Raw genomic sequence first — 12,047 nt, 5'->3', positions numbered from 1 at the left:
TTATAATTCATGATGTTTACCCAGGATTTATCAGTTTTCACTTCTGGTACCATTATTTGCACTAAGGATACTAACGTCATGTGCTTGTTTGTTTGTTTGTTTATATTATTTATATAGCTGCCCATCTCACACAAGTAACTCTGGGCAGCTTACTAAATTAACCCTCCCCCCCAATAATGAAGTACTGTGAAGTAGATTTCCACCAAACTGCTGGAGATATTGTTTGTGTTATTCTTTTGGCCAAATCTGTCTCAGAAATCTGTGCTTGGTATCAACTTCCCTACTCAATCTTACATCACCAATTCCAGTCCAATTCCAACCTTACATCATCAAAACGAATTCCTTCTAACTTTGGTTAACAAGTACCCTAAAGAGTCTCTTCATGCACTATTGTCTTTTCCTTTGGGAGCGAGTCTGGAAATCACCTCCAGCTCTTTACTGCGTGCCTCCTGGCTTCTTCCACTGCAGGGGAACATCTGCCTGGGAAGGAAGATGCTCCACTACGAAACCTGAGTTTTTGTTCTCAGTTGGGCAGGTGTATGAGAACCTCTCCCTCAACAAAGGAATCAGTTCTCTGTGGAGATCCAGCAGAGGTATAGTATAGCCTGAGCATTTTATTCAACACAGTCTCTTCCTTGATTGTATCTGCACTTAAAGGGAACTCTGCTTTTCTCTGTTCCACACTGCTTCTGTTCCAGGGCATAGGACAAAGATATTCTTTATTCAGGCTCCCCCCTCTCAAAATTATCTCATCCAAACTGCCTGTTTGCATACTGGTGAATTATACAGGAGGGGTATGTGCAGGTGTTGGTGAGAAAGCAGCCTGGAGAAGGAGATTTTGAATTGGAAAGGGATTGTTATCTCTTTGTTCATACTGTAGACCAGGGTTGCTCAGCCTTGGCAACTTTAAGAGGGGTGGACTTCAACTCCCAGAATTCCCCAGCCAGCATTCCCCTGCCAAACATGGCTGGCTGGGGAATTCTGGGAGTTGCAGTCCACCCCTCTTAAAGTTGCCAGGGTTGAGAAACACCAGTGTAGACACTGTGGGTAAAAGTAGCCTGGGAGACAATCCCGGAATCCAGAGAAAGGCCATTGCTTAGCGGAAGAGAATTGCTTTGCATACAGAACGCCCCAACCATGATCCTTGGCCCTCCAAAAAACATGTGTCTGAAACATCCCATGCTGTTGCCAGTTTGTATCAACAGTGGGATGAATGAAGGCAGTCTGCTATGTTCCCAATGCTGCAGAATAGGCCATTTCAGTCAGATTACTTACCACTTTGCAGGAGGAATGAAAACAATTATTGGTAGAGGAACTCTGAAATCATCCTGTGTCTTAACTCATCACCCCAATTAAAAGGTATCTTTTTTTTTTTTAACATATGGAATCATATCCATGGGGGCTTTGAAACTGGTCAGTTTGCTCAGTGAGGCAGATCTTCTTTAAGAGAAAAATGCCCTACTGTCAGCCCAACAAGCTAGACCAGACTAAGACATCAATGCTGTAGAAGTCAGGACTTCGTTTATTGTAACTGCTATAGTAACAGGATCTTGCAGATCTGAATGGGCTTCCCCCTCCTCACTTTATCTTTGTGTGAAGGAGGGAGGGGCTTCTCTGAGATGTTTCCTCAAGTTACTCTCTTCACCTGGGCTCAAGTCCCCTTATCTGACCATTGCCTTGGTAGGCCATTCCCTCTGTCCTCCACACCTACTGACACCACCCAATATTCCTTTTGTGGTTCATCACCACTAGAGTAGACTCTGAGAAATGTGACTTCAGTGGCACTTTTCCTTGTGGTCAGTAGGTTGTGGAGTGAAAAGTGGGGTGTAGAAAGAAAGTTAAGAATGTACTTTATCAACTTTATTATTCAGCTTGCTCTTTCCTTTTTCTTTTTAATCCGTTCAATCATGTCTGATTCTTGGAGACTGCCTAGACAAGTCTCTGCAGTTTTCTTGGCAAGGTTTTTCAGAAGTGGTTTGCCCTTGCCTGCTTCCTAGGACTGAGAGAAAGTGACTGGCCCAAGGTCATCCAGTTGGCTTTGTGCCTAAGGTGGGACTAGAACTCCCAGTCTCCTGGTTTCTAGCCTGATGCCTTAACCACTACACCAAACTGGCTCTCTGCATTGTGTTTAAGAGTTTGCTAATCTGAATTTACTTCCTTCTGCCTTAGTTTCCAGGCAGGAGTGCACAGAGTGCTTGCTCACAATTGCTGAAGGCGACAGGTTTTATTTCTCTGTTGCTATCATGGATTTCTTTAAATAAATTTCCTTTCTCTCTTATAGCTATAAAACCTGCAGCCTCACTAATCATTGCTCAGATTAGATTCCTACTTTCAAGAACACCCATTCACACCCACAAATACTTTCCCTCTAACACAGACCACAGCAGTGAATAGAAAAATTAGAAATGTTTTTCCCCTGGGTGTATATTATTTAGAACTGATTCTGTTGAATACCTTTTGAAATGTGAATACCCATCCCTTCAGTGAACCCCTTTGCAGCCTTTTTTTTTGTTTAATCATCTCAATAATTGAATGGCATCATTAGCCACCTAAATGAGAGCAATGCTCAGCCATAAATAGAGCATTTTACCACCATAACATCATACAAAGTAACTCTTACAGCAAGTGGAATAGAATACTAAGTGCCCAGTATCAATCTTCTGCCTTACTATTCCCTCTTGCTTTGAAGTGAATTTGGAAATATTTAGGCCTGGACCATTCCCAGACATATGAGGCAGATGGATGTGGGCTGCTTTTTGGTTTTGTTTTGATCTCATTTTTGGAATACAAAAAAAAAGGAGGGGGTAGATGGCTTAAAGAAGAGAAATCACCTGTAGTAATTCCTGTCATGCCATGAATTATTTTTTTCAACTACTTCATGTTCCATGTATATCCTTTTTGTGTGTGTCTAGGTGAAATGCAGGCCAAATACATGAATAATAATGCATCTTATCTACTGATTTACATTTTCAGATGACTCATGGAAAAGGACCAAGAAAACCAAACCAACTTTGCTGGATTCATTCTCCTGGGTTTTTCTTCCTCTCCAGAGTTTCAAGGACTTCTTTTTCCTGTTTTCCTTTGTATGTACCTGCTTTGTCTGCTAGGAAACCTCTTGATAACCTTGCTGATCTTCTCCAATGCCAGCCTCCTCCATGCTCCCATGTATTTCTTCCTCTGTCACTTGTCACTGGTTGATCTTGGGTTGAGTTCCACCATTGTGCCTAAAATGCTGCAGAACCTGCTGTCCCACACAAACTCCATATCGTTCAGTGGCTGCTTGACACAGTTGTATTTCTTTGTGAGCTTCGCTGCAACAGATAACCTTCTCCTGGCCTCCATGGCATATGACCGCTATGTAGCCATCTGCCGTCCATTGCATTATACAACAGTCATGAGCTACAGATGCTGCATACAACTGGCTGCTGCATCTTGGCTCCTGGCTCATGTCCACTCCCTCTTGTATGTTCTTTCAGTATCTGATTTTGCTTTCTGTGCTTCCCGAGAGATCCCACATTTCTTCTGTGACTTTCACCCTTTACTGAAGCTCTCCTGCTCTGACACCTTATCTGCTCAAGTGCTGCTTGTCAGTGAAGGCACTGCTATACTTCTTGGGCCCCTTTTGTTGATTCTCTTTTCCTACCTTTTTATTGTATTCAAAGTTTCCAAAATACCATCAGGTTTCAGGAAATACAAGGCCTTTTCCACCTGCAGCTCCCATCTCACTACTGTTGCTTTGTTCTATGGGACTCTGATAGGAACCTACATCCGGCCATCCTCCACCTATTCTGGGTCTAAGTTGAAAATTGCATCATTATTATACACAGTGGTGACCCCCATGCTCAATCCTTTCATATACAGCCTGAGGAACAGTGAGATGCATGAGGCTATGAAAAGGGCAGCAAGGGGCTGGTTTCAGAAGAGGTGAGCTGTTGAGGAACTGAGGTTGCTTCAAAAGGAAGTGTGAATAACCAGCACACATAGCTTTCAATAGAAAGATGAGAAATTTCATGAAGTCTTTGTCCTATTCTGGACAATGTTTCTATTTTCCACCTGTTTTGCTGACAATCACATAAGTGCAAGACTCTGTAAGAAGGCCAGCAGTTGCTAATGAACACCATATATTATGTATTTCATTGCGATAAGAAAAAGCGAATTCTAACTGTGTTCCTGAAAGATAAAATCTTTATGCTCTCAATATTGTTATGAGGTATATTATTCCACTATCTACCAGGTTAGGGATAGATCATCATGGAGAAAATCTATCTATGTAGTCACTAGGAGTTGAAAATGATTTGATGGCAGTCAGTCAGTCAGTCAATCAATTCCACTATCTAAAATTAAGCTGTAACTAAATGCGTTTTTTTTCTCATTTGGACAATTAGTAACCAAATGTCTCTGTGTAAGCATTCTGACTTTTAATAGCTGGTGGTTTCTTCAGAATTTGTGATTCTGCAGAAGGCAGAGCAGATTTTGTAGTTTGCATCTTCCCAAAGAAAGTATAGTAACCCTCATAGTTTTGAATAGCCTCATACAAATTTAAAAATTCAAACAATAACAAGTAGCACTTTTTGAAGGCTGGTAGTAGTTGTCTTGTTGTGTTTCTGCAAGCACCTCAAAAGCCCCCTTAATAGTATAGGTGTTCCAAACATGGGAGGGGGACAGAATGCACTCTTAATTCATAATAATTGTTGAAATGTGTCAAGAGTCAGCATACTATAGAACAGCAGTTCAGCTTTTCACTTCTGTAGTAAATGCTAAAGTGTCACAGGCATTTGTTAACCGTGACAATCCCCTGTCTGTTGCCTTTCTCAGACAGTGATCTGAGCTGTGGAACGTTCTGTTGTACATGTGTGTGTGTGTCTGTGTAGCAAGAAGTGTAACTTTCTGAAATCAATCTCTTCAGAAGTAATTTTTTCTCTTTTATTTAATCTTTCTTCTTTTGTGTGTGCCAGCTTCCTTCGAGTTCTTTGACCTTGATATCCATAATAAGGACTTGATGAAAAGTAACTAGCCTTTAGTATATGTTTTCCTTCTGGTCAGGCTAATGAAGGGAGAAGAATCGCTATTTGTCTATTCTGGAGTAAACCAAGGCAGAGGAGGATTTCTCTTGAGTAAAATGGCTGAACATTACCAAGTTCACGCTTCCCTGGAGTTGTGGAGAACTATATTAGTGTTGTGGATAGTGAGTTCAGAGACTTGGTTGTGGGGCCCTATGCACCACAACCCATGTGTGCTTGTGCACATACACTATTACAGACTTCAAGTTAGATTGCCCTGTTTGGCTTCCCAACTGGTAGATATGAGGGCCCTAAAGATTCTATAGCCTAAAAGAAGTGTTACAGCGAGGATGACCCCCAGTGACCCTGTAAATGACCATCTTCATCTAACAGTCCTTCTTCAACCACCAGGTTGGAAAATCTACTGATGAAAATCACAGCACCTCTTATGTATTTGGTATTACCACCAACATAAATCTCTGCCACCTAGTTCAGAGCTTCTTAAAAGTTGTGGTACTGTGACCCTTACAATGATAAAGGAATTTGTGTGGTTTCTCATGAATAAAATTGCTGATTTCTTTGGGGTTCACTGTGCAAGAAAAGTAGGGATCAAAGCCTGGAGGGGCTTTGACAACACACCTACTTTGCCCATGCAAGGCTGATCGGCTTAAAAATAAAATTGTGCCCCCTCCCTAGCAAATGGCTCATATCCTCCACAGACATTGTGACCCATGGTTTAAAAACCCTTGGTTTTGTTAATTTTCTATGTTGAAAGACTCTGAAGCTCCTGGAAGAAATCAATTTCAGCTTCCTTTTTAAAAAATCTTAAATAATACCTCTCTGTGCTTAGAAGAGAGCAAACACTTCCCATGCTATGATATAAAGTAAACTGCAATTAAAATAATTAATATTAGTAACAGAGTATGCAAAAAAGTAGTCACCATACCCATCCATACTATAGGTTTTTTTCCCCTCCTTTGAGTCAGTCTTGACTCCTGGCAATTGCCCGGACAAGTTGATGCATTTTCTTTGCAACATTTTTAAAACAGCAGTTTGCTTCTGAGGGCTGAGAGAGCGTAACTGGCCGAAAATCACCCACCTGGCTTTGTGCCTAAAGTGAAACTAGAAGACGTGGTCCCCTGATTCTAGCCTGCTAAGATATAAGTGACTTCAGTAAGACAGCATGAAAAAGGAAAGAAAAGAGGAGGGGGAGGAGGGGGAGGAGGGGAGGAGGAGAGGAGGAGGAGGAGGAAAAGGAGGAGAGGAGGAGGAAGAGGAGGAGGGGAAGAGAGGAAGAGGAGGAGAGGAAGAGAGGAGGAGGAGAGGAGGGAGAGGAAGAGGAAGAGGTGGAGGAGGAGGAGGTTAGGCAGTAATGGACAATTGCAGTTATCATCTTTTCCTGTTTGCCAAAGTTGAATACAGAAAATGAATATGTGCCTACTGAGGAGATGAAAATAAACAGCTTGGCAGTCTGAAGTTGACTGAAGGCACAATAGCACGTATGAAACTTTTGACATCCTCCAAAGAGATCTCATCAGGAACATGACTTAGCAAGAATTTTTTCAATTTTTCTAGAAGTCTGGTTTCTAGACAACAAACCAAGAAGAAAAGTAGCTGTGTACCTAATCAACATCAAATTTCTCTCAGCAGCTTTCTTATTTCAAGCACCTTGATTTAACAATTTGGGGGGAAGGGTGGTCCATTAAACCCAAATGTCCATTAAATATAAAACCTATAGTATGTCTTTCTTGATGCAAGGCCTAGGTACTGTTGAAGAGCTGTTTTTATCCTACTGTGCAGTCAGCAAAGAATAGAAGTTGGAATGGGAGAAAGGAATCATCACTGATATGCTTCACCACTGCTTACACTTATATGCATCCTATCAAAGGCTTTTATGAGTTAAATGAAGCCAGAACAGCTTTTTCACTTTTATTATCATGCTCACCCATTCACTTGAGTTCCCCAGCATCTTACCTTCCTCCCCATCAGGCCTCCATCATCATCCCAGCGCCTCTCCAGACTCCCTCCCTTGACTCAGCCACCATTGCCACCCCTCCCATGTGCTGCCTGCTGTCCCCAGCACTTTCCCTCTCTCCCTGGGGAAGCAACTGGGGGGAAAACCTATCTCTGCTGAATGGCCTGCTAACATTCATGTATCTTCAATGAGCCCAGATCTGAATAGAGAGAAAAAGATGGGGAGGAGGAGGAGGAGGAGGAGGAGGAGGAGGAGGAGGAGGAGGAGGAGGAGGAAGCAGAAGAAGAAGCAGGGGCTAATTTCTTTGCAAAAGGGACCAGTACAGTTTACTACAGTTTGTCAACTTTTCCAATGTTAAATTGAACATTAAAGGAGATAGGGGATATCCTCATCATGTTCCACAACTCATTTTGATTGCTGATGACCTAATCCCATTAGTGTATTAGTGACTACCTGAGCAAAAGGACTGGAATAAGAAATTGTAATCCAAGAAATGCATTCATCTGGAAATTCTTTTTTTTTGTCATAACTCATTCCAAAAATGTTATTTGCACCATATCAATGGCTTTTTATGAATCTAATAAAGCCACAACAGATATTTCATCTTTATTAGCTTACAATGCTAAAATGCCCACCTGTAATCTAATATTACCAGAGGCATGGCATCCTTTCATAAAATCTGACTTCGATGACTTTTACCTTCTGTAAACTTTGTGATAAAGTGGCTCTTGAAATCTTGGGAATAACATTTAACAAAAATATTAGTGATAGCTTACACAGTTCATAAGGTCTTTTCCCAGTTCCATAATACTGATGGTGTTAGGTGGTGGTACGTCTCTTTCCTCAACCTCGGGTCCTCTACCAGAAGCCTGGGAGTCTGAGGGTTCTGTGCAGCATGTTGGCTGTTCCTAGCGCTGCACTCTTCTAGCTCTGATGTTCCTGGGATCTGTTGGAGCCACTCTCCCAGCTTGGGGGTCACAGCCCCAAGTGCCCCTACCACCACTTGGACTACTTTGGCCTTCACTTTCCACATCCTCTCTAGTTCCTCTATCCTCCCCCATCCCTCCCTCACAGACCTAATGAGAGGGATATATATCCCAATCTAGATCTAGATCTAGATCTATCCATATATCTATTTTTGCAGCATATTCCAAGAGAGATCTATTAACAGCCTGCATCACAACCATTCTGTTGAAATACATTACATTTTGGACTGCTACTGTTAGAATTTTTTAATATTTCCTTACCAGGTTCATTTCTGAGCTGGGACCAAAGAAATAGGCAGTTGCATGAAATTAAGTTCTTTATTTTTCACCCAAAAGCAAAAGCTGTTAGGTGGGTGGCTGCGCAGGACCCCCTTCTTACATATACATTATATACATTATATACATTCCATTCAACTCCTCCTTTAGAAGACCACCCTTTACTCAGTTACCCATACTTTACCTTAACCTCATTCCATATTAGGAATTTCCTTCCTTTACTCTATCTTAACATCAATCCATATAAGGGACTTCCGTTCATCATTGCTAGGGCGCCTTGACCGTTGTTAAACAATGCCTTTTGTCATGAGCACTGATGGCAAGCAGGAGGGGGCCCCTATCCAGGGGGGAAAACGCATGCGTAGTAGCGAGGAATTGAGCAGCCATTCAAAGAGACACAGAACAGACCCACCTTGACTTTTGGGGTTTATCTGTCTGGGTTTTCCCATGCTTCTCCAGTTTGGTAGGATTTTCTGTCTACTGTAGCAGTAATAAAGCACTAGAGACCTACTCCTCGTCTCAGCGTGGTTCCTGGCTGTTAGGACACCTTTCCTCTGGAGAAGCTGTCCTTGGAATGTACACCTTATCTTGTTTCTATGCACACAGCTATCTATCAAGGCCTGTAGTCCAGAAAGAAAGGAACAGGAAGAAAGTAAACCGAACTCTTCTAGGAAATACAACTTGGTTTCAAGCCATAATAGAAGTGCAAATGTTCCTAACATATGAATACTACATATAAAATATATGAAAATGAAATACATTTGTATTTAAGTTCTATATATGTAAAAACTTCTATCACTACATTGGAAGGAACTTTTCACCTCTGGAGTTGGAATGGCGTTCTGTGTATCTCCCATTTCAGCTGGAGTTCCAGCCCATGTCCTTACCTCACAAGAGAGGATTATTAATTTGCCCTAATGGGAACACACACTTCCCAGCACTGCAATGGCATACCCTGAAGCCATAAGGCAGGCTGTTCAAGAGTAACTAGCTGCCTAGTGGGGTGGTGGTGGAAGGCCTCTCGTACCTCTAAGGCATTTTATCTCACAAAACATTTGCAGAGTGGCCGAGAATTTTCTTGTTAACAATTCTCATCATCACAAGCAGTCCAAATACTAGTTTCACATCTCACAGAGGGAGAAAGAAATAACAGTGGCTTAGCAGATCACCAGCTTGCTGTCGGTCAGGTTTCTTGTACCTAATGCCTTTCCATCTTGTGGGACCTTCTTAACAAAATCTAGGAAGTTCATAAAACAAAGAACGTAGGATTCTCCTTTACACAGACTGGACTTTCTTTAAGATTTCACACTCCATGGCAAAGAGGAAAGAGATATTTAAACCAGACATTCAGAAGACTGGCTACCCATCCAATGAGGTCAATAGACAAATTTAATAAAACCAGAACAGCTTCCAGGGAGGACCTACTGTATTAAAAGACAGGCAACCCCCCCCCACAAACAATAGAAGACCACTGGTTGTCACCTATGGCTCATGGTTCAAACCACTCAAACACATTATTAGTAAGCTGTAGCCCATACTGGACAAAAATACTGCACCTTCTCAGGCACAGGGTAGCAAGGCATACAGACAACTACCCAACCTGAAGCAGATTTTCACAAGCAACAGGAAACAACAGGACAAACATGCTAACATGAAAACTAGACCTTGCAACAATCCCAGATGTCTACTTTGCTCCCACATTGACACCAACATTCACATCTAACCTATATCCATGTAACCAACTTCTCTTCTCCCCTCTTCCCCCTACCCCATCCCAGTTTAAATCCCACATCAGTTTAGTCCAGTGTTTCTCAACGTCTGCAACTTTAAGCTGTGTGGACTTCAACTCCCAGAAATCCCCAGCCAGCATGGGGAATTCTGGGAGTTGAAGTCCACACATCTTAAAGTTGCCAAGGTTGAGAAACACTGGTTTAGTCACTCCATGCATCTGATGAAGTGAACTGTAGCTCACAAAAGCTTATTCTTTTTAATTAAATGTTAGTCCAAAAGACGCTATCAGACTCCTTCTGAGTTATGGAAAAGCTAAGATATTTCACACACACACACACAGACACACACAGCCAAGGTTTATCCGCTGAATGAAAATAAAAAACTAAAACTGATGAACTCTTTGACATCTAGCTGATAAACCTCTGGCACAACTAATACTTCATGTATTTGCTTTTTCATAAAGAAGAGACTAACATTCTTCCTCTTGTTCTGGAATTCTGATCACACATACTGTAGATTGTGTTGACATTTTTTTCTGCTCTTGGCTACTATGGTAATTAAGTACTTCCTTAAGCATTGGCTGGGTGAAGAGGTCGAATTTAATTGTCCTCAGTTTAGGTGTTAATAGTTGCATTGCCTGAGGGGAAGGCAGCTTGCAGGACTTTTGTTTAGTTTTTAGCCTTGCAGCCGAGTAAGCAGCTCGCTCCTCTTCTCCGAGAGCGTGTGTGAATGCACAAGCCTGTAAATATGTTTTTGTGCTTTCCGTAAATAAATTTATTTTTATAGAAATGCCTGGTGTGTGATTTTTCTGATCTCTCTGGGCCAAATGCTTTCCAGCACTCTGCAACAGATTGGACTGAGGAAACTGAGATTGTGACTACAGGACTTAGTCTTGAAGACTTTTATTAGACTTTATTAATTCAGTTACAGATGTGTCAGCAGGCTTTCTACAATCTTTCTTTTGAATTATTCTGTTCTCAAACACATATAATCTGATCTATAAGAGAGTTAACATTATTTTACTATATTTCATATTCACTCTCATTTGTATAAGGATAGACATAATGTCAGTCTCAGAAAAATGGTGGTAGAACTTTCTTGGGTGCCACCCAAGCAATCAACCAACCGATACTCTCCAATAACAAAAGATAATCACCTCTTTCTAGTTCCAGCAGTAGTAATTAAACAATTACACGGATAAGAAAACTTCAGGGAGTACCTGACTACGCCTATGCCCATCTGATTAAGGCACTATCTTGACCAGAAGTTCTGGTCTTCAACTAAATGAATGTCTGCCATACTCTAGAAAGCCATTATTGATATTACAATTTATTAATTTTATTTTATTTTATTTATTAATCAAATTTATCACCGTCCATCTCCCAAAAGGGACTCTACAATTCATGGTATTTACATAGTATCTAGCAATTTTCAGCCATGCTCACTTTATTAGCAAGAAAACAAGGAACTTGTGTAGCAGTGACCACAAAAACTGAATTGAAGTTCTAAAATTTGATCTCGGTGCTTTTACTGATTCATGGTTTTACATGGAAAACTGAGTGCTAAAGAGCTTGCACATGAGAAGATGTCTATCAGGTCCATCAAACGTGGAAAAAATGGGTTCCACTCCTGTTAATATCTCTAACAGATGAGTGATAAGGAGTTGCTAATATAGTACCCATGAACTAATATCATGTGCCACTATGAAATAGATTTTGGAGGTCCCCCCAGTTGCCAGAGATATTGTTTGTGTTATTCTTTGGGAGAAATTAAATACTATTTATCCCAGATCTATGCTTTGCGTTAATTTTCCAATCGCATATCACTTGTTTTTGTGGAATATACTACCAATTCCCTAATGAGTCTTTCTTTAGTTACTCTTCCTTTGGGAGCCAACTCCATCTCCTTACAGCAAGCATCTTGGTTTCTTTCACTGCATACATATATTTGCTTTGGGAAAGAAAATATTCCACCACAAAGCCTGGGATCTTGTTCTCAATTTATTTCTTTATTTATCTATCTTCTATCCCACCTTTATTATTTTTTACAAATAACTCAAGGTGGGGAACATTCCTCTTA

The 12,047-nt window shown here is 41.1% G+C and overlaps 1 protein-coding gene across 1 annotated transcript; it reads left to right on the top strand.

The window, feature by feature from the left end:
* Positions 1–2,980: 2,980 nt before the first annotated feature.
* LOC134490793 (olfactory receptor 1L4-like) lies at positions 2,981–3,928 on the top strand. Its single transcript, XM_063294074.1, has one exon. It carries the CDS (start codon positions 2,981–2,983, stop codon positions 3,926–3,928), a length of 948 nt encoding a protein of 315 aa, XP_063150144.1.
* The last annotated feature ends 8,119 nt before the right edge of the window (positions 3,929–12,047 follow it).

The sequence above is a fragment of the Candoia aspera genome, chromosome 2, assembly GCF_035149785.1.
Source record: "Candoia aspera isolate rCanAsp1 chromosome 2, rCanAsp1.hap2, whole genome shotgun sequence".
NCBI classification, from domain to species: Eukaryota; Metazoa; Chordata; class Lepidosauria; order Squamata; family Boidae; genus Candoia; species Candoia aspera.
The sequence above is the reverse complement of the archived record's forward strand: the minus strand, read 5'-3'. Positions and strand labels throughout refer to the sequence as shown.

What these genes read in the sequence shown, in the direction of transcription:
- LOC134490793 (XM_063294074.1), top strand. Translation starts at nt 2,981, where the DNA reads ATGGAAAAGGACCAAGAAAACCAAACCAACTTTGCTGGATTCATTCTC.